The following is a 21520-nucleotide window of genomic DNA, read 5'->3' as shown; positions in this document are numbered from 1 at the left end:
CATGTCTCAACCAAGAATCAACAAAACCAATACACATCCCTATTGAGGAGTGTGGAAAAGGAAGGATCTCAAGACCGAGTTACCAAGCTTGAAGAGCTCAACCTAAAACCCATCCTCATTTGCTACCCTACTGCATCTCATAGATTTGTCGACCTCGTAAATGTTGGAGGAAGGGAATAAGTAGCAATAGAGAGGGGGACGAGAAGACTGACCAAGAATATCATTAAAAATGGAGGTTTGGGTGGTGGAGTGGAGGTCAAGGATGGAAGGTTGGGGTATTGACGGGGGAACAAGGTGCACAAGAAGATCTTGACGCTGTGAATGAGTGTGTCACAAAAGACTCTGCACTTAGATGCGATGAACAATTGTTTCTTGTGGCAAAGAAAACGGTGGTAAGAGAGTCGCAATTGAGAGTAAGTGGGGGGTAAGAAGCAAAGATTGAATGCAAAGAGCAGTGGAGTGTTTTACATTCATCATCATACCATCGTTTCAAAGGGCAAGTATTCTAGCGCTTAAGGCTAAGGGAGGAAGGAGCGGTGTAGTATGGGATGGAGAGGTGAGCCGACTCCCGAATAGGAGTGGCTACTAAGTCGATCATGGAAGACGCTTAGCTATAATTAGTGAAGCAATAAGGGGGAAGGAGTCGTCTAAGATGGATGATGAAGAGGTCATAATCGATCTCGAGGAAACGGAAATGGGTGTGGCGGCAGGTTGCGATGGAAGGGGTGAATAAGGAGAGACAAATAGTAGGGGGATAAGTGAATCACGACGCTAAGGAGGGCATGAAAGGCACAAGATAGTGAGACTACGGACAGAAGAATGAAGGAGGCTCAACTGAGAGCATAGTCCACAATGCTCAAACCACCACGATGAAGCCAACGAGTGAAGAGCTTAGAACCAAGGAAGTATGAGAGCTCATTCAAAATCGCAAGCCCAAAAGAGTCGCATAGTTGGAGGAAATGTTGACCATAGCAGGAGAGGCCCACGACAATCCTCAAAAAGGTGTTAAAGACCTAAGCTAATAGGATATGGATCTATCTCTAGAGTACAAGTCAAGTCAGATCCTCGGTCATGAAGAGGAGTCTGAAGGTCACTAGACCATGCATTGAAGTCCCCTAAAATGATGATGCCACCAATGGCCCCGAAATGGGAGATGCATGCGTGCAAGTCCATAAAAGGGCCGCTGTCCTCAATACTGTGCATGGCAAAAGGTGAACAAATCAGCCGGAAAGTAGGAGATGACCACAAAGATATCACAGTGATGACAACTCATACAACCAATATGGATCTATAAAAATCTAACAAAGGTGTCACAATGAACAACCAAGGCAGAGTCGAAAAGACCATCTCTAATCAAATAGGCAACACACCCAAAGCTACGAACACCACAACAAGCACAGACCTCATCTCTACAAACAAACAACCAATGGTATCCATCATATTCAGGAGGAGGACGGACGGGGAAATAATGTCCCCATTTTTGGCATGCTTCTGAGGATGATTAAGTCAATTCATTATAGAAACCCTCATGAGCTGATAGGGTGATTAGGGGGTCTCAATGGAATACTTACTATTTTAGTAAGTCTATTTTTGGCAGTGTTGTGGGTGGCTCTTGCAATTGGTCGTCAGCTACAGTGGATGTGGTTATTAATTGCATGAGCTCTTATTTATTAATTAATTATTAAAGTTGCATTGTTATAATAATAATATTTAATTATAATAATGTCATTAAGAGATATTACTAAAAGAGTTGTGTTGGAAAGTTTCAACTTCAAGAGCTGGGTTCTTTTGGGAAACTTCTGCAGTTCTAGAACTCAGTTCTTTTGGGAAACTTTTGCCAACAAGGGATTATAAATATGAGCTCATTTCATTTGAAATGGCATCCAACTGATTTTTTTTTTTTTTTTTTTTTGTGACATTTATGAGTTTCTTGAATTTTGTGCCCTTGCTGAACTATAAGAGGTTTGATTCTGAGTTGTGCATTGATTCCACAACGGAAGTATTGTGGATCAAATTCTGAGAATTATTGTTGTCTTCCTGAAGCTATGATTACTGTGGTTGGAAGCATTTCTCTGCTGAATGTGTTGAAGTTCGAATTCTTAAGATTCCCTTCTGTATTCGGTTGTATCTGAGAGAGTAAATATTAGCAAGAAGTAACCCGAGAATCCAATTGAGTGAATTGAAGGCTGTTGCATACCTGCATTTTTGGAGCAGGAGTTATGATGTGCTGAAGGGCTGTGTTTTTACCTGGAATTCACAACCATTGTCTTGGAAAGCCATTGTTCTCCAATTTGCTGAAGTCACCTGGCTATCTAGTGGTTGTGTGATTAACTTCCCCAACCTGCATTCATCATTTTAGGGGTTGCGATCAATTTTTGCAAGGCCACATGCATATATTTGGGACCTGCGTTTAATCATAGGGCCTGCGGTTTGTAGTGATGAGTCTACAAACTTGTTGGAAGGCCGCATTTACTATTCAGTAGGGACTTCTTGGCAATATCACTACACATGAGACTCAGAAAAAAGGCAGATCATGATTCTACAACTTGCAGTCGTAAGAGGATTTGAATTGGCATCCAAGTTCTTTGCAATTTTCAATAAATTGGTTACTTGTAAATTTGCAAATTAGTATGTTGAATGAAACATTGTAAATGCAAAATTAGTGAACTCATTGTTTCCAATTATTTCAGAATTTATTCTGGCTTACACTCATTTCATATTTATATATGGACTTCTTTGAAAAAAAAAAATTATATGAGAAACACAAAAAAATACGAAATTCATAACAAAACAATATGATTCCTTCATATCATCTTGCTTAGCTGGTTAGAGCATGCTCTCAAAGTGTTTGACGAAATGTCAAACAATTAGATCGGGAAGGGAATTGGTGTTTGTTGAGGTCATAACCAGTTGGGGTTATCATAGGGCCTCTCGTGAGTCTAAGTAACAACTAGAATACCGACAAATCCCACTACATCCGAAAATAGACCAGACAAGGACCATAAAGAGCCATTGTCATTCCAACAATTAACAAGCAAAGAGCCAATGGAGGGCTCGCTCTTGCCCAACTGTTGGCGAGACCATCATTTGGCCTCCAGGGCTGGTCTCGGTTCCCAACCATTGGGAGGGAAATCACGAATAACCACTCTGAGGTCCCAAATGACCACCTATTTCTTGTTGCACCTTGCTTTAGCAAAAAGGCCCCTGCCCTGTTTCAACTTTGTCACCTATGACCTAGTGAGATCTTCATCAACAAGAAACTTGGTGGGAAAAGGGAATAACTTCCTCTTCGCCCTAAGAGCTCGAACCCTGTTGGCTAAAAAGAGAAACGAAAGGTAGAGAGTGTTATCTAGGCCAAACCAACACCTATCCAATAAAATATCAGAGATGCCTAGCTAGTCATTGAGAAAGGAGTATCCGGCAGAAGTGGCGTCCACGGTAGGAGGGAATCCCCAGACATGCAAATTTAGTTCATGTGCATGCCTCGAACATTCATCGTTAATCTTCCCTTGAACTATCTTCTCAACACCTAAAACAAGTGCAGCCCCAGAATTATCACATAAGGAAGCCCATGTTTTAACTGTCTCCTCGATATTAGATAGCAGCGATGAGTGCTTAGCCACTATTTATGTTTGATTGTCTCTCATGGTATCAAGTTCCCCCAACTGTCCAATGACGAGTCTAGATTGGATTTGATACTGCTTGTCTCAGATGTGATTGTTGTAGAAAAACTGCTCAAGAGAGTATTATTGGAATTGGTCTACAGTTTGAATGTTTCAATTGTCTCTGAGAGAGTAAGCACAGTGTCTCTCAGGAGCAGGTTATCCGCTTTGAGGTGGGTAAGGCGATCCTAAAGCCTCTAATATGTCAGAGAAGGAGGTTGCGATTGGTAAATCTCAGCAGAGGTCAACATGCTAACAAGCCAAATAGGAAGAAAACACCAACAATCTGAGGCAAGCACAGGCGAGAGCAATAAGGTAGGAGCAAGCAAGAAAAACTCGAGTCTGGGGCAGTGGAGTCACTGAAACACTTCAGCAGAGTCGCGTTGGAGAACAAGTAGTGCTCATAAATGATCTAGAGCAGACACAGTGGCAAACATGTACAAGCAGCAGTGTTTTAGCAAACAAGCTGACAACACTCAATGCACCAAGAGTTGGGAGGAGCAAGGAGACTGAACAAGGAGAGACAAGGCATAGTGCCGGAGCAGAACAAATGCCAAAACTTGGAACACGTCCACACAGGAAAGCAAAGCCCAATAAAGCAAACACACCAAGGATGCACGGTGAAGACAACTCAGCACAAACGTATAGTGCAGCAGAGCAGATGGCCAGAAGGAACCTGGAGTTATGCGCCCGACAGAGGAGTCACACAGAGGGAAAGGATCCACACCTTGGTCGTGACGGCAAAGAAGGCAAGAAACACACAACAACGAAGGTAACAGATGTTGAGCTGCAGAAAGATCAAATGCGACAGGAGCATAGAGAAGGCATAGGCAGGAATGAAAGAGGAAGTGCAAGAACAAACAAGAGCAGTGGCCAAACGAGCTAAAGAACCTAATGCAGTCGCTAAGAAGGCTACCATGCACCGTCATTGCTAAGGAAAGTTGGTGACTGCTAGCAGAGAGATGAAATGCACAAAGTGGTTGCGGGGTCATAGACCAAGCTAAAAAAGAATCAGCTCAGACTTGCCTCATGATATGTATTGCTTTTCCTTCACCTAAGATTAACCAATCAAAGAAAGTAGAGAACTTAGACATCCATCAGTTAATGATTCTCAAATCAGTTTTAAATCAAGTTGCAGTATTTATAATAACATTTGTTCTATTTGAATCAGTCTACAAAGAGGTTTTATACATCTTGCAGAGAAGTAATCATAATTGTTTTTGTGTGTCGGGATTTCAGTTTGTGCTTACTTCTAAAGAAAATCACAGAATTGTAATCATTTTAAATTTGAAACTAGGCTGATGCTCAGGATGATTGAGTAGGTGTTCAAATTGTGTAAGAATTGGTGATCTAGAACAAAGGTTTGGTGACTCCTTAGTGTAGATGCCCTCAAATTTTGTAATTCAAATTTCTTTGTGAGGCTGCATTAGGACAGTAGATCCTAGTGGCAATTCTTACAATGTTTTTTTTTTTTTACAATCTGGGTTTCCATGTCAGATCTTTGTGCATTGTTCTTAATGTTGTGCCCCTCTTCAGTTGTTTGGTGCTTTCATTTCAGTATTCAATTAGAAATAATTTTATTTAAGAATCTAATTGGATTAAAGTTTAAGATTTATTTACTATTGATTCCTCGCCCCATCCTCCCCTTCTCTGTAGTAAATTTGTGTTCTACAATGCAAAACCTTAGTAGGTGTGAATATCAAGATGTTCATTTGGGCTGAGGCTCCATGACCAACAATCAAGGTCTTGTTGGCTAGCATATCAAAGGATGCAGAGACAATTAATGCACCATAAGGGTACAATTAATCAGAAGCTTATAACTGGCATAAGTAGTCAAGGAAACTGAAAAAAAAAAGAGTTATTTGTAGCTCTACAACAACATTGACAGTTACATTCTTTTCTTATAGCTCTAATCAGAGAGTTTCTGGTAAAGGAAAGTATTGTAGACTAGTTAGACATAGAAACACAAACCTAACACCTCAATTTCTCCTTAACAAATGCTTGCGATGCTAACATCAAACGTGGCCAGAAAACAGTCACAAAAGGAAGATGACCTAGAGGTGGAACTGGAAGGAAAATTTGAGCTTGCAAGTGCTTGAAATTTATCCTTACGATATACAAGAACAGAAACCTCTTTACACTACATATGTAATAGAATCTAGATCAATAAGAACTGGAATCAAAATCAAAAGCAACAGATGATAGTTTTTAACCTTTCACTGCAAGAAACAATTTTAAAACATGAGATTTGCCGCTTATAAATATGCACATTCAATGCATCCATCTTACAGAAATTCCGGAAGTCGTGTTCTCCCAAAAACTTCCTACATGCAACTTCCATTCCCTGCTACACATGCATTAATACAAATACAACTAGTTATACATCTGCTTTTGATTTCAGCATGAAAAATCTATAATAAATTGCAACATCCAAACTATTGCTCCAACAAATCTAGCGCCTGACCATACTCACACATATGTCAAGGTTCTCGCGCAAAAAGTAGTACTTATATTCTCTACTCAAACAGCTAAACCTGAAAATATTAACCTCTTATGAGATTTCAAGATCATAAACATCAAATCTAACAAAAACTGACAAATATCTGTAGAGTAAAACCTCAGCAGAGGTGAAACCTGCACACCTGACTAAAAGAGTAAACCCTTTAAGAAAACTAAAATTTCAAGAGTATATCAGTAAACACAATTTAGAATGTTATAACCATAACATTGTAAGAACAAATAGTGTAAGGATGAATATTCACAGATATAACAGCAAATCCATTACACTAAAATTGAAACTTAGCATATTTCTACAAAGTGAATACAGTTGATGAAAAATTAAGATTCACAGCTATGATATAATTGAGAAGTAATGCTGAGAAATAACTTAGTGAAAAGAAAAAAGGAAAATACAACACAATGACTAATAACAATCAAAAAGCCTTAAACATAAGCTATGTAAAGTTGTAAACCAAGGGGCAGAGAACAGTATATGTGCTTGTGGCCATCAGCTACAGTTACTAAAATTGTTCCCTTATTTCAATAGCTTATAAACCAGTATCATGGAACACAAAAACACAACTGTATTTGAATTGTAGCTGTACTGCAATACAATGAAAGATGGTGTAATGTCCCACCCTAATCTGGAACACTATAATCTACAAATTTTATATTTTTTTGTGTTTCTTGATTTATTATCTGCTTGCCTGAAAGATATTAAAATAGCATAAGTAACTGGTTCAGGTTGGGAGACAGGCTCGGATATGAGAACCTGGTACGTGGGTTCATGATTTTTTTCCCAGTATGATCCATATGGGTTCGTGTGGGTGTGCGCGCTATGCATTATAGACTTCACTTTAAACTTGCAAGATGGAGAGAGCAAAGGTGAAACGAAATGTGTTTGGAGGCTTCATATGCGGCCGTTTTAGGATTAGAAAGAAAAAACAAATAAAAAAATTGGTTTCTAATGTTTTTACAGGCAACATCTCTGTTCAAGAACCCTACCCACACCCAGCAAGGAACCCGAGTTTCGCACCCAGACCTGGTTTGATGGTCCAGGGTGCGAACCGGTAACCAAGAAAATAACTCATGAAAAAATATACCTGTTACCCAAAAAAAACTAGCATCTTAGAAATATTAGGAATACGTGCAAAAATCAATATACCACTTTAAATAAAAAATTCCAGTTTTTATTACAAACTGAAATTACAAGAACTGATGTATATGGGAATAACCCAGTTGAGAAAAAACAATAAATACCTGTCAGATTTTAAAATGCCCAAAAATGCCCCTAGATAGTTTTCTGCAAGAAGCTTTGAAACAGCTAACTACAGCTTTGAAAATGGAGGTACGAGCCAACTAGATGACTCAAAAAAGAAGTTAAAGAAACCTCAAGCTTGTTGGCTCCACCTTGTCTTAACAAGGAAATCTGACATAAGAGCCTCCAAATTGCAGAAATAACCTCCCAGACCCTAAGTGATTTGGCCTAGGAAATACCACACCTTGATTAAAGTTCTACAGCCTGCTTATATGCGGAAATTGCTGATACTGATCTCACAAACTCTTGAAAACAACATGAACAACTGCCCTCTCTGTTGTCAAGAGATAAAAGAAAAAAACTTGCAAACCCACACTAGCAAAAGTAGAGACAACCCTTCCAACACTCCAAAATGATGCCCAAATTGTGCAGCCAAGTAAGGAGGCAGCTAAATCAGAAATCACAGCCAACAAATCCTCAAAACAAAAATCTCTTGATCCTCAAATGAAACCACTAAGATGAGATTTCCACAACACCTTGGAGAGATCTTTCACTCGCTTAGATGCACACCTTCATGAACCTTTGCCTTCACTACATTATGCTAGAAACCCTAGCACCTAGCCAAAAATCCTTGGGAGGAAAGAGAAATGATAAACAGCATGGCCTAAAATGAACTCCAAATGTCTTTTAAATACTTTCCATTTCCTATGCCCTAATTAGGGTATCTTGCCTTTCCAACACCACTTTAAGGTTTCCTAATTAAGTTGGCTTTAATCTTTCCTCTTAATATAATTTTATCTTACCAATAAGGAGGCATCCATATAACGCTCAAGTGACTTGATATTGTTAACACACTTTACGAAATATATCTAAGTTTGATATTCATTAAACATAGCAGATTTTGCAATAAAACAAATAATGCGTGAATGTTGTCGAGTCAACTCTGAACATGTTATCTGAACCTTTAGAGAAACAACCCAACATGTGTCCCCTAATCATCCCTATTAGCCTACAAGAATCTAGTGATAGACTACCCTTAATGAGTGAAACTAGCTAGAACGAGCACATTACAATCCAGCCTCCTCAACCCTATTTTCCTACATGCAATCTCAACTATGGATGCTACAAAATCTAATCGCTTTCCCATGTTGCATTCTCCGACATTAAATTCAACTTAGCCAAATATTCTTTGATGGTCCTCTTCTGCAAAATTGCTCTTTAGTGTCAATGATAGCCTTGTGTACCAAAATCAATTTCTCTTTATCACCAACACGAAGAAGGTTCACATAAGGTATCACATTATGTCCCAATGCCATTTTGAGGTAAGACATAAGATATTGTGCACTCTATTTTGCACTGGTAACTTTAACTCATAAGTTGCTTTTCCCACCATTTGGGAGATCTTGAATGGGCCATAATAACATGGATTTATGTAATATCCCTTGCCCAAACTGACTGATTTTAGCTTAAGGAATATTGTCAAACAATTGTATGCTGCCTTTCAATGCTAAGAAATTTAGAATGTTCGCAAATGAAATTTCAATGCCTCTTACAATGAACTAATATGCAAGTGCAATTCTTTTGGTATTTTCAATGCATATACATGGAAACTAGATATGGAATGCATACTTATAGCCAACTAACATTTTGACATACAACTATTATGCTGATCATATATGCTATTAGATGGACATTTCGTCAAACAAATGGTGTGCAACATGTGTCTCCTTAATTGAATTCATTCTTATGTACAATGTTGCTATGAGTTTGCCAAGACAAATGGGCTTACAACAATGACTATAGTAATGCCAAAATCTGATTTTGAATTATCACAGCAAAATCATATGCTTAAAAATTACAATGCTAACTACTAATAGTTGCAAGAGGAACCTGATAATAGTGATGCCCAATAATAGTGATGCCCAAGAATGGAGATGAATCAAACATAAATACTGTAGCGCGGCATTGTACATGCATACTATAGTAGCCAAAATGTAATCTCCAATTCAAGCACAAATAGAACTCTAGAAAGAAACTCTCCTGTAAGCCAAATTCAGTGGATATTTCACCACCTCAAATGGTTGCAACAATGAAGAGTTGACGTTCTCCAATGGCTAACTAAAATCAGAAACCTTAGTTTCTTCTCCCAAGTTTATATCAAATGCAATTCACAATAATCGGATGATTAATAAAGAAGCTCTCACCTCTATTTATTCTTTTCCTTCACCCTTCTAGAAGGAAATAAAATATTATTTAATTGCATTCTCTATAAGTTCCCCCTTTTCCAATACAATAATTAGTTGTATTTCTAGAAAATGCACTACCTAGAAGCTTCTCCCTTGCAATACAATAATTAATTGTGCTTTTAGAAAATTAAATTAATTAAATATAAAGTCACCTTTTAATTTTAATTTTTTTAATGACTTCCGTTGAAAAGTTCGCTCAGTCCTCTTCTAGTCTGCACAGTGCTTCTGTTGATTCTGTGCCTTGGTTATATTATCCTTGAGAGTCCTAACAATGTCTTGACTCTCCTGTAACAAATCACCTACACTGGGCACTCTACTATCACTCAAAAGAAGATCCATAAAATTGGGTGCCTCATACCCATACAAGGCCATAAAGGGTGACATCTAAATAGACATGTGATAAGTGGTATTGTAGAAATACTCACAGAGATAAATCCACTTTACCCATGCCTTCTGTTGCCCTACTATAAAATTTCTGAGATATCCCTCCACCCATTTATTCACTATCTTCGTCTGACCATCTGTTTTTGAGTGGTAGCTAGTACTCGGAGTGAGCTCTGTTGCACACAACCTGAATAGCTCCTACCAAAAGTGACTCATAAACCTGCTGTCTCTATCACTCACAATGCTCCGAGATAAGCCATGTAATCTGCGTATCTCCCTGAAGAACAACTTTGCCACCTAAATATCCTCCTCCCTGTTGAGCCTGGGACCAAAAATATTTGCCCTTTGTACATGATGAGCTCATTCACAAGGGTGTATCTGCTGTCCTGAATAGTTCCATCTATAAATCCATCTGTCCACGCATCATTTTCATACTCTGCAAGGATCAAGTGTCTCCAATCCTCCGATATGTCCGTCAATAAGCTCAAATGGGGCCTACGTGATAAAGCATCAACAACTACATTCTGTGTCCCCTTAAAATATGTAATATCAAAGTCATAGGACTGTAACTTACTCACCCACTTCTATTGCCTATCATTGAGATCTCGTTACACCAAAAAATGTTTTAGGCTATTATGGTTGGTTTTGATACAAAATTTGCTACCTACCAAATATTGCCTGAATTTAGCCAAAGCATGCATAATGGCTAACATCTCCTTATCATGTATGCTAAAACTTCACTCTAGCCCTCGTAATTTCCTGCTCTCATAAGCAATAGGGTGCTTCTCCTACATAAGCACCGCTCCAATGCCCTCTCCAGAAGCATAACAGTGTAGCTCAAAAGATTTGCTAAAATCTGGTAATGCTAACACTAGACAGGAAGTCATCAACTCCTTAAATTTCTCCAAACACTCCTATGCCTCAGGAGTCCACAAGAAAGTTCCCTTTCTCATCAAATCTGTCAAAGGTGTTGCATGCATGGAATATCCATTCACAACCTCCCATAGAAAACACATAATCCCGGAAAGCCCCTTAACTATGTAAGGTTTACCGGTGAAGGCCACTCCACAATGGGACGAATCTTTTCAGGATCCATGCGTACGCCTTCTGCATTGATGATGTGACCGAAATACAACTCTTTTGTCATACCCAAATCACATTTTGACTCCTTTGCATACAAGGACTCTCTACCCAATATATCCAACACCACGTCAAGGTGAACCAAGTGCTCCTCCCAAGATCTACTGTACACCAAGATATCATCGAAGAAGACAAGTACAAATTTCCTCAACTGCGGATGGAAAACCCTATTCATTGTTGCCTGAAAAGTAGCAAGTGCATTAGTTAGCCCAAATGGCATAACTACAAACTCAAAATGGCCACAATGATATCTAAAGGTTGTCTTCTCAATGTCTTGCTCTCTAACTCTAATCTAGTGATAACCTGATCTCAAATCTATCTTTGCGAAGAAGCAATCTCCATGAAGCTCATCTATCAACTCATCGATCTTGGGAATGGGGTACTTGTATCTAATTGTCTTCCTATTAAGCACCCTATAATTAATGCAAATCCTCAATGTCACATCCTTCTTCTTCACCAACACCACTGAAGAAGTGAAAGGAGACTTGGTCTAATGTGGCCCATAGCAACTCCTTTATGTTTTTTTCAATTTCATCCTTCAACCTCTTCAGATGCCTATAGGGTGTAATCATGATGGGCTTAGCCACCTCCTCTAACTCAATGATGTGCTCAATATCCCTGTCTGGTGGTCTACCTAGTGGAATGTCACTGAACACCTTAGAGTGTTTAACTCTAAGCTCCTGAATATCAGGAGGATATTCAATCTTCTGTTGTCCCTCCTGTGATGCCATTAACATGCACTCTGGTGCCCACTCTACCTGATCATGTCGAATCAATCTAGCCATCCTCCAGAAAGAGACCATTCTGAAATCACTATCCCTAATTGCCTTAAGAATTTGTGTCTTCCCATTCACTTTAAACCTCATCTCCATCTCCTTGAGATTAAGAGTGAATTCATCAATATTGTGCAACCAACTCATCCCAAGGACTATATCTGTATCTCTCATAGCCACAACATAAAAATCTGCCTTAAAGGCATAATTATTAACCACCAAAGGGAGTCCTGTGATCTTCCGATCACAATTGAGGACATAGCCATTAGCTACCCTCACTCTCATTCCCCCAAACTCCTCTGTTTGTATGCCACACTTCTCCACCAACCTAGCATCAATGAAATAATGAGTGGCACTGATATCAACCAAAGTTATAACTCGTTGTCTAGCAAGTACTCCTCTCATTTAAAATGGTTCTTCCTACTTAATACTAGTAAGACGAGCTTCCCTAAGTTGCCCATCTCCTTCCCCATCCGTGACTCCATTTTAGACAAGTTTTTAGCCTTGTCTTCCTTTTTTTCACCATCTATTTCCTCTATATCAAACTGCTGGTCCGAATTATCTGATTCTGATTCCTCATAGTATGCCAACATAATTTTGTTAGCTTTTCCTTTTGGTCTAAGAGGATACTCATGGTTTGCATCATAGGGTCCCTTATAGTAGAAACATAATTTTTTCTTCCTCAAATCATTTAATGTTTCCCTGTCAAAAGGTACTGGAGTTTTATCTTTAAAATCATTTTTAAAATCAGTCCTCTCTAGTTTTTTATAAAATGGTTTGTTATCCTTACTAGAAGATGCTCCTTTGGACTGAAATTTGTTTGTTGGGACTGCATGTTCCATACTTTTTGCCTTTTTCATAGCTTCCTGTAGAGAAATGGGATCAGATGCCTTTATCCAACTTATTAGTGATTCAGATAGGCCCTCAATGAAAAGAACTATCAATCTACGCTCTGAAATGTTTGGCACCATGATTGCCAACCACTGAAATTCACCAATGAAATACTCCAAGTTGCCTATTTGTTTCAGCTATGCTAATTCTCAGAAGTAAACCTCTGGATCTTTCTTGTCAAATCTTTCAACCAACCTATCCACGAAGTCCTAGTACTCTATCACCTGATTATGCTAAACTGTTACCATACCATGGTACCACCAATCATGTGCTACTCCCACCAAATGCAAAGTGACGTATTTGATAGCTTCAATCTCTTTCATTAGCCTCTATGCCAAGAATGTGTCAAGCTTATGAATCCAAGCTTGAGCTGTCATCTTACCACTCCCATGAAATGTAGGCATAGTAAGCTTGCCTGTAGCCCTCTTCAGCTCACTATTTTGACCCCTAGGCCTCCTATCCTGCATGAGTGACCTATAATGTTCTCTCCTCCGATTTACAAAGCGTTCAAAGGTCATCCTCTCCCAAACCTGTGGTGCCAATAATTCTCATTCATCATTTGCAGCCATAAGGATATCTGCAAATATCTCATCCTCAACTTCTTCTATTGGTTCCTGTACTGGTTCCTCTCTAACAAAAGTAGGACGTGTGGGCCTATCTGTTGTTCTGGAAAGAGTTCTATGAGTTCTAGTTGATCCTACTGCACTCCTGTTATCCCCTCGTTCCAGATTCCATCTGTCCTATGGGTTCATGTGCTAAACCATGGTGGTGAGTGCCCGCAAAGCCTGAGCCATTTGCTCTTGTCCTATAACCATTGCTCTGAAAAATTCTCTTTTTTCCTGATCCTCATTCCGATTGTCTCTTGGTGGGCTACGCTCTTACCAGTCACCCATGGTGTCTAGTTGCCTAATAAAATCTTGTTCCCTGTCAAACAAAGCTCACCTGATGGTGAAAAATCTGTGAGAGCCAACCCCAGGTGGCTTGTGATTGCTAAACCCTCAGGATGGCAGGATTTAGCTCTGATACCAATGTAATATCCCTTGCCCAAACTGTTACATCCCAAATTTTGCCCTAATTTTTTTTATATTATTTAAACATAACTGTTAACGAATTATTTCCTTTCATAATTATGTGAAGTGAGTTAGTTATTTATATACATTGTACCAACTGTTAAAGAATTATTTCTTTTCATGATCAAGTGAAATGAGTTAGTTATTTATAGACGTTGATGAAATGACCAGTAATCTATAACTGTTATTAGATGATTAGCAGATGTTTGATTTGAATTAGCGATCAATATATTTTGTTGGAATTAATGTTTTGGTGAGAATGTTTCGACTGGGTGATTGCAGGAGAAGACTGAAGAGAGGGGATTGTCGTTTGGTTCAGTCATCAGGATCAGCAAGTATGACCTAAGACTCCCTTGGAAAGGATACGAAGACTTGTCCACAGGTTACATTATGGGACCGCATGAGCTATTAATGAAAACAATATAATAAAAACATAAAATAATTTAATTAAAATATAATACATACCTTTATAGATTGATTACTAAATTTTTATCTTATCATTATAATAAACACTTAAATACGAACACATAAATATAAAAATGAAATGGCACCAATAAATTATAATAACATAATCTAATGATGTCACCTCATCAATATACTTATGTAAATGTATATAAGAGCATATTATAATAATAAAATTAAGTTTATAACTCTTCAACTCCTTATATCTTTTCCCTCTTTATTTATCTTCCTTTCAAATCAAATTTATGTTAGTATTTGAATGGTCATCTTGAAAACTGATAGAAGTCGAGAAGTCTCGGCTAACCTTTAACAGAAGCCATGAATTGATTTAGTGGATCATTCCTTCCTCCAAACTTTCTTTCCTCTCTTTTCTCTATATGCCGTGAATCCTACCAGGCCAAGTTTGGACATTCACAGCAGAACAACCTTCCAGTATTTCACACTCCCGACTTCCCATCCTTTCCTCAATTCTACTAGTGATAGAAGTCTGAGAAAAGTATCACTTAGCGAGTGAACAGGAGTTCCGGCTGAGGCAAGAAAAGCCATATTTTTATCAGAGGTCACATGACTTACTTCTACCTTTTCCTCTGCTAAGTCTAAGCCCAATTGTAGTCAACTACCTTTTTCAATACTGAATGAAATACCATAGAAGCAATGTAATTCATAGTTCAATTTCCACTGAATATATGTCTGTTGACAATCAATATAAATAAATAGGCTGAGATTAAATGTGGTTTCAAGAGCATAACTCCCTTCTAATCTGATTTGAGTATCCATCCATAGTCGGCTATACATATAGACTTATGGTACTTTGTTGTTTGTTCCCTGCATTACATTGAGACCTTTTAAGATATTTATCGAGTATTACACTATTTATGAATTCAAATGGTAGCTGTAGAAAACTTGATTGATTGTATGAATCAACATCAATGCACATGCTATCACAATTTTCCGAACAAACTCAAAATAATTAACACCGAGGGATTCATTGACAAGATGCCATAGAATTGGTCAAGAGGTGTAAATAATATCAGAATTCTCATAATCTTATGAACACCGAGGAATTCACCGGCAAACAAGCCATAGAATGGTGAAGAGGTGTATATAATAACAAGGTGATCATAATCTTTTAGACACCTAGGATTCACCTGGGCGTAGAAGCCACAGAAGGGTGAAGAGGTGGAATTAACCTACAAAAATCAATAATGAAATCAGATTTGAATAATGAATAATTCATAGCTCATGCATGTCCCGAAAATGGGCTCTGTTGTCAAGTAGAGTGGTGGAGATCAGATTCACGAACCCAACTGAAATCCTTGGCCAAGGTAGTTTTAGGCATATGTGCCAATCTTAAGATCATTTGTTTGTCTGCAGATGTCAGTTATATAGGTATAACTGATTGGGCACTCAAACAACCTAGTAGCTCGGATTGCTGGACTGAAGAATATCCCAAGCCCAATCTCGAGGTAGGGAGGGCTGTTCTAATAAGTTAGGATGTGTGGAGATAAGTATGGTCCGAGGTTGGGAGGTTAAGCCTATGTCAATGCTTCTCATCTCACCAATGCCAAAGTTTGAACAACAAGATAAAGGGATTCTTCTGTTATCACTGTATGTTTCTTTTACAGTTTTACTTTTAGAAGAATAATTAGACAGTTTAGTTTTCTAGTATTGACATTTATATTGAATAAATATTTTAGTTGATATAATTCATTTAAGAAAGTTAGTCGTTATTTTATTTTCAGTTGAATATGTTATCAATTAGAAATGGTTAAATTGTTAGCAATGTATATAAATTTATTTATTCCTTTTGATCTCGTTACATCAGTTGAACATGAAATACAGTTAGATTAGAAACAGTTACTTTTATTATAATTAGTAGAAGTCATTGTTATGTGAAATGGAATCAGTTATTTATTAAATCAGATGATTAGGAGTTTTAAATTCGTTACGAAAATTCGTTTGTTACATATGGTATCAGAGCACTAGGTTCAACACTGAACCTGGGGCACACTACCTTTTATGAAACCTGAAATTTTTGGACTGATTGCACAAGATGCGAGTACGTAAAACACCCTGCAAGAAGACTCAACTCCCCATCTTTCCTTATTTAATTTAAAACATGCCAAAATATGACTACACCTGCTATTCCATGCCTCGAGACAACGAAACTCTGAACCAGGCAATACAACGAATGAAGAAAGAAAGAGTCAAATGGACAACTGCCAGTAAGGCAACATATAAGAACAAGTTGATCCAAAACTGGAATGCTCGGCAGAGAAACTCTCTTTTACAATGCCATAGATCCTAGATGGTGCGAGATATGTACCAATCTGAACCAAAATTAAGTGTTGTAAAGCAAGCATAAGATATTTTTGATGTAAACATCCTCAATAGAGGAAATTTTGTAAATAAGGTTGCTCCAAGTGAAGCAACAAAGTATTAAGTTAATTAAGTTATTAATTCATGCAATACATGCATCTGCAAGACTTCTTTTCTCTTGTGAATATTTATTTTTTCTTCTCCTAATTAATTCACACAAATTTGTAAATCAATAGGTGAAAACAATAAACATAAAATGAACAACAATGAGAACGTTGCAGAACAAAGCATAATTCGTGAAAACACTCAATCTTCTAATGACTTATTGCTTCAGATCTTGCAAGAAATGCAATTGAAGTTGGAAAACATGGAAAGAAGAATGAATGAAATGGCAGCCCAAATGGGGCAAAACCGTGAGGAAACTCAATCATCACCACCTCTTAAAGCAGAGACAGAAGTCTCCGAGCATAACAAGAAAACCTCCTCACCCAAACAATCAGAAAAACAATGGAAACAAGAAATAGTAGCTGATCTATCAGCTGATATTAAGAAAATCAAACCTCCCAAGTTTTTCGGTTCTGAGTCTGGGGAGGAAGCAGAAGCTTGGTTAACAGAGATGGAACAATATTTTGAAATTAGGAATTTCTCTATCAACTGAAAAGCAATTTGGGGAATATACCATTTTATCGGAGAAGCTGCAACCTAGTGGGGAAACACCAAAGTTGAGCAAAATATAAAAACCACTAAGATCACTTGGAAAAATTTCATAATCATTTTCAGAAATTGCTGGCTGCCTCCAACCTTTTATGATCAGAAACTTTTAGACTTCCAAAACTTAAAGCAAGGAGACATGTCAGTACATAAATACATAAGTACTAGAAGAAGTTCACCCGACTGTTAAAATATGTACCACCGTATCAGCATGATACCAATCTGAAAGTGAGAAAATTTATTATGGCTTTGAACAATAGAATAGGCAGAGCTGGAGATGTTCTCACCCCCCGAACCATGGAGGAAGCTCTAGAGAAGGTCGTTTGACAAGAACACAAAATCAAAAGGATGATTCCATCCAAGACAATAAAAGGAAAACAACTTGGAATTCAAAAGGCGCTGACTTTGGACCCCAGAAAAGACAATTTAAGAACTTCAAGTACAGCAAACTAGAGTCAAAGGGAAATGGGGTTAAGGATGTTAAAGGTAATTTCAATGCAAATAAGAATGACAGGAATAATGAAGAGAAGGGACCACTTCTAGGATGCTTGACCTGTGGAGGGAATCATTATGCTAGTAAGTGCCCCAATAAATTTAACACCAACCAGCCACAATGACCACCTCTACTGCAACAACAGCAAGTATTTCAGCAGAGGATTCATGCAGCCCTAGATAATAGGCATTCAGAACAGCAGATAGGTCCCATTGAAACTCCGGGTAAAATCTACAAAAACCCTGCATCCATTTTAATTGATATTGAAGCCTCTGAATGTTTTATATCACCTAGACTGTTAAGTAGGTTTCCAAAAAGATCTAGCTTTATGGAAAATCATGGACAGTCGAATATGTAAACCAATCAAGGGCTAAGGTAGAGCAATGACAGTTTGAAGCTCAGGTTGACTTTCCAAATTTTTCAACGGAATTGAATTTGTATGTAGCACCTCTGGAGTCTTATGACATTATCATAGGAATCAATTGGCCCAGTGAACATAAGGCCAAGGTAGATTGCCTTGCCAAAATTGTAAACTATGTGGATGATCAATGTAGGCCAACAAGCATTACAAGGATTAAACATGAAATTAGATCAAAACAGATTTCTGCAATGCAACTTAAAAGATACAGAAGAAAGGGCTGTGAGATTTTTGCAGTCAGGATTGAGGACACAAGGGAACCTAAAACCACCACTTATGGAGATGACTATGTTTATGAAGATAGGGAAATCAGAAAAAAAAAGTTGAAAGAATCTTTCGAGGAAAAATACCCCTATTTAAAGAATTATCAAGATGTGTTTCTTGAAGAACTTCTTGGACTGCCCTCTTCCCAAGCATTTGATTTCACCATAGATTTGATATCAGGAGTAGAACCCATATCTCGAGCACCATATAGGATAACAACTACAAAATTAATGGAATTATAGATCCAACTTCATGACATGTTAGATAAAAAATTGATCTGGCCCAGTGTCTCACCATGGGGAGCCCCATTATTGTTTGTGAGGAAAAAGGATGGAACCATGAGATTATGCATAGATTATAGAATGCTCAACAAAGTTACCATCAAAAACAAGTACCCATTACCTAGGATAGATGATCTCTTTGATCAAATGAAGGGCACAACAGTGTTTTCAAAAATTGATTTGAGGTCAAGTTACCACCAGCTTCGTATAAAGGATGAAAATATACATAAAACCGCATTCAAAACTAGGTACGGACATTACAAATTTACAGTATTACCATTTGGGTTAACCAACGCCCCAGCAACCTTTATGAACTTAATGAACAACATATTTCAAGACTGCCTAGATAGGCTTGTGTTGCTCTTTATAGATGATATTTTAATCTATTCTAAGAATGAGGAAGAACATCAAAGGCATTTAGAAATCATTTTGCAAAGATTAAGAGAACATAAACTATATGGAAAATTATCTAAGTGTGCTTTTTATCAAAAATAAATTTAATATTTGGGGCACATTATATCAGCTCAAGGCATAGTTGTAGATCAATCAAAAACAAAAGCAATTAAGGAATTATACCTAGAAATGTAACAGAGGTTAGAAGCTTTATGGGGTTAATAGGATTCTATAGAGAATTTGTCAAAAATTTCTCAAAGATAGCCTATCCAATCACCTCACTTGAGAGGAAGGGGAAGAAATTTATCTGGACCGAAATATGTCAATCAACCTTCGAGTTTTTAAAAGAAAAACTAACTACAACACCCATATTAAAGGTACCCGATCCAAAAAAGCAGTTCGTAGTCATAACAGATGTATCCGGAGAAGGATTAAAAGGTGTGTTAATGCAGGATGAACAAGTTATTGCTTATGAATCTAGGAAACTGAAAAACTATGAATAGAATTATGCACCCCATGATATTGAACTAGCAGCTATTGTGTATGCCTTGCCATTGTGGAGACATTACTTAATCGGAAAACCTTTTGAACTTAGATCCAATCATTACGGTTTGAAATATATCTTCACCCAACCGAATCTAAATGCTAGACAAAGGAGGTGGCTGGAATTTTTAGTAGATTACGAGTTTGACATAAGTTACATTAAAGGCAAGGAAAATAACGTGGCAGGTGCCCTAAGTCGAAGAAGGCACATCTCTACAATAGCTACTATAAACTTCAGGCTAAGGGATCAGATTTTACAAAACTTAGAACATGATGAGTTTTATGCAGAACTCAGCCATGAGCACCCACGATGACTACAATCATCGCTGCCTCTAGATGCTTTCTCCCATGCATTATGTTCACTATTTGCCATTGTTTGCTAGCTTCACAAGTGTTCACTAGTCGTGCTTGTTTGTTGGCTTTGCAGGTCTCCGTGTTTGCTCTTGTCACTATCATGGGTGTTTTGTTTTGCTTCATCTTGCTTGCTTTGTAGCTCTTCCTGCCTGCTTTATCTGTCATGGGTGTTTCTTTGGACTCTTATGCATCATCATTTCTAGGTTGCAGTTCCGGCAACCTAGTTGTGTTTGACTGTGCATTTGATTTCGCACGAGTTTCCTTGTTCACACGGCAGGTGGTTTTGTCTACATGTTTCCTTTCACGCATTTTCCCTACTCACACATGGTAGTGTGCTCTCTACTATATGTGCAAGGTGTTAGAAATTTGTTTAGCACTCCCCTCGCGATTCGTGACAAGGGCTTAATCGCCTCCTATGTACTATAAGTTGAGTGATTGTATCGAGCATTGACAAATTGGTCTTTTGGTGTAACAACCCCATTCTAACAAGTATGATCAGAGCTTGGCCATAGGTTCGAATCCTCAGACCCTCGGGTAACACTAAGGGAGAGATTGTTGGAAATTTGTTCAACGCTCCCCTCGAGATTCGTAACAAGGGCTTAACTACCTCCTGTGTACTATAAGTTGAGTGGTTGTATCAAGCATTGACAAATCAGTCTTTTGGTGTAACAACAACCCCATTCTAACACAATGTGCTTCATCTTTCGTCAACGCTACTATTGTTTATTTGTTTACCATTGTACAGTTGCGAGGTCTCTATTTCTCTTTGCAAGCTCAATGTTTTCAACCCTAGTATGTATTTGAACAAGTCTCCTTCCTTGTGTGGTGTTGCATGTGGTTGCTTAGAGGGTGGAGGGTCTGCACTTTGGTCATTGTTTAACTATCAGACTCTACTAGCACAGACTTGGTATTGCAGCACTGTCCTGTTGTTCAGCGATAGTTCAGTTTGCTTCAGCCTAAGCTTCTTGGGGTTGCTTCTTTCTAGACCATCCTCCCCATGGGGACCCTCTGTGCCTCCTGTCATGCCTGGCTCTATATCATACTTCCTTCCATTGCTATGCTTGCTCCTTCTTTGACTTACCAGAGGTTTTATAACAAACAGATCAAAAGGGAGGCTAAGAACCAATGTCTGAGTGATATAGTCCAAACACTCTTTGAAACCATGGCTACTATTAAGGTGCAGGTTGATCTAACCTTTCCAATTTCTTTGTCACTCATTTCCAAAACAGCAGACATCAAGACCCACTTTAACATGGTCATAGAGCAACTAGAGGACCTTGACACTTTCAATGAACAACAAAATGAACTCATGGTTAAGCACACTTCTCTTTGGTCTAATACTGAGCAAAAGTCCAAATC

At 38.2% G+C, this 21520-nt stretch overlaps 1 protein-coding gene across 7 annotated transcripts in view; it reads right to left on the bottom strand.

The window, feature by feature from the left end:
• The window catches only part of LOC149553589 (Pseudouridine synthase family protein), a 321934-nt gene that overhangs the window by 125532 nt on the left and 174882 nt on the right, over positions 1-21520 (bottom strand). For 4 of the 7 annotated variants that reach the window (XR_016353129.1, XM_089789008.1, XM_089789006.1 and 1 more), the window contains 2 exons: positions 6136-6196; positions 5876-6009 (listed from right to left, as the gene is read on the bottom strand). Coding sequence is in view for 6 of the 7 variants with exons in the window: in XM_089789008.1 (XP_089645134.1) it covers positions 5876-6009; positions 6136-6196 (195 nt within the window). In the remaining variant the exon portion in view is untranslated. The remainder of the gene's footprint in view (positions 1-5875; positions 6010-6135; positions 6197-21520) is intronic. The other 3 variants (XM_089789007.1, XM_089789009.1, XM_089789012.1) reach the window with 1 other exon arrangement.

Source organism: Cupressus sempervirens, chromosome 6 (genome assembly GCF_028749045.1).
Source record: "Cupressus sempervirens isolate cs-2001-9-10 chromosome 6, ASM2874904v1, whole genome shotgun sequence".
NCBI classification, from domain to species: domain Eukaryota; kingdom Viridiplantae; phylum Streptophyta; class Pinopsida; order Cupressales; family Cupressaceae; genus Cupressus; species Cupressus sempervirens.
Note: the sequence above shows the minus strand (reverse complement) of the source record. Positions and strands in the feature narration are given on the sequence as shown.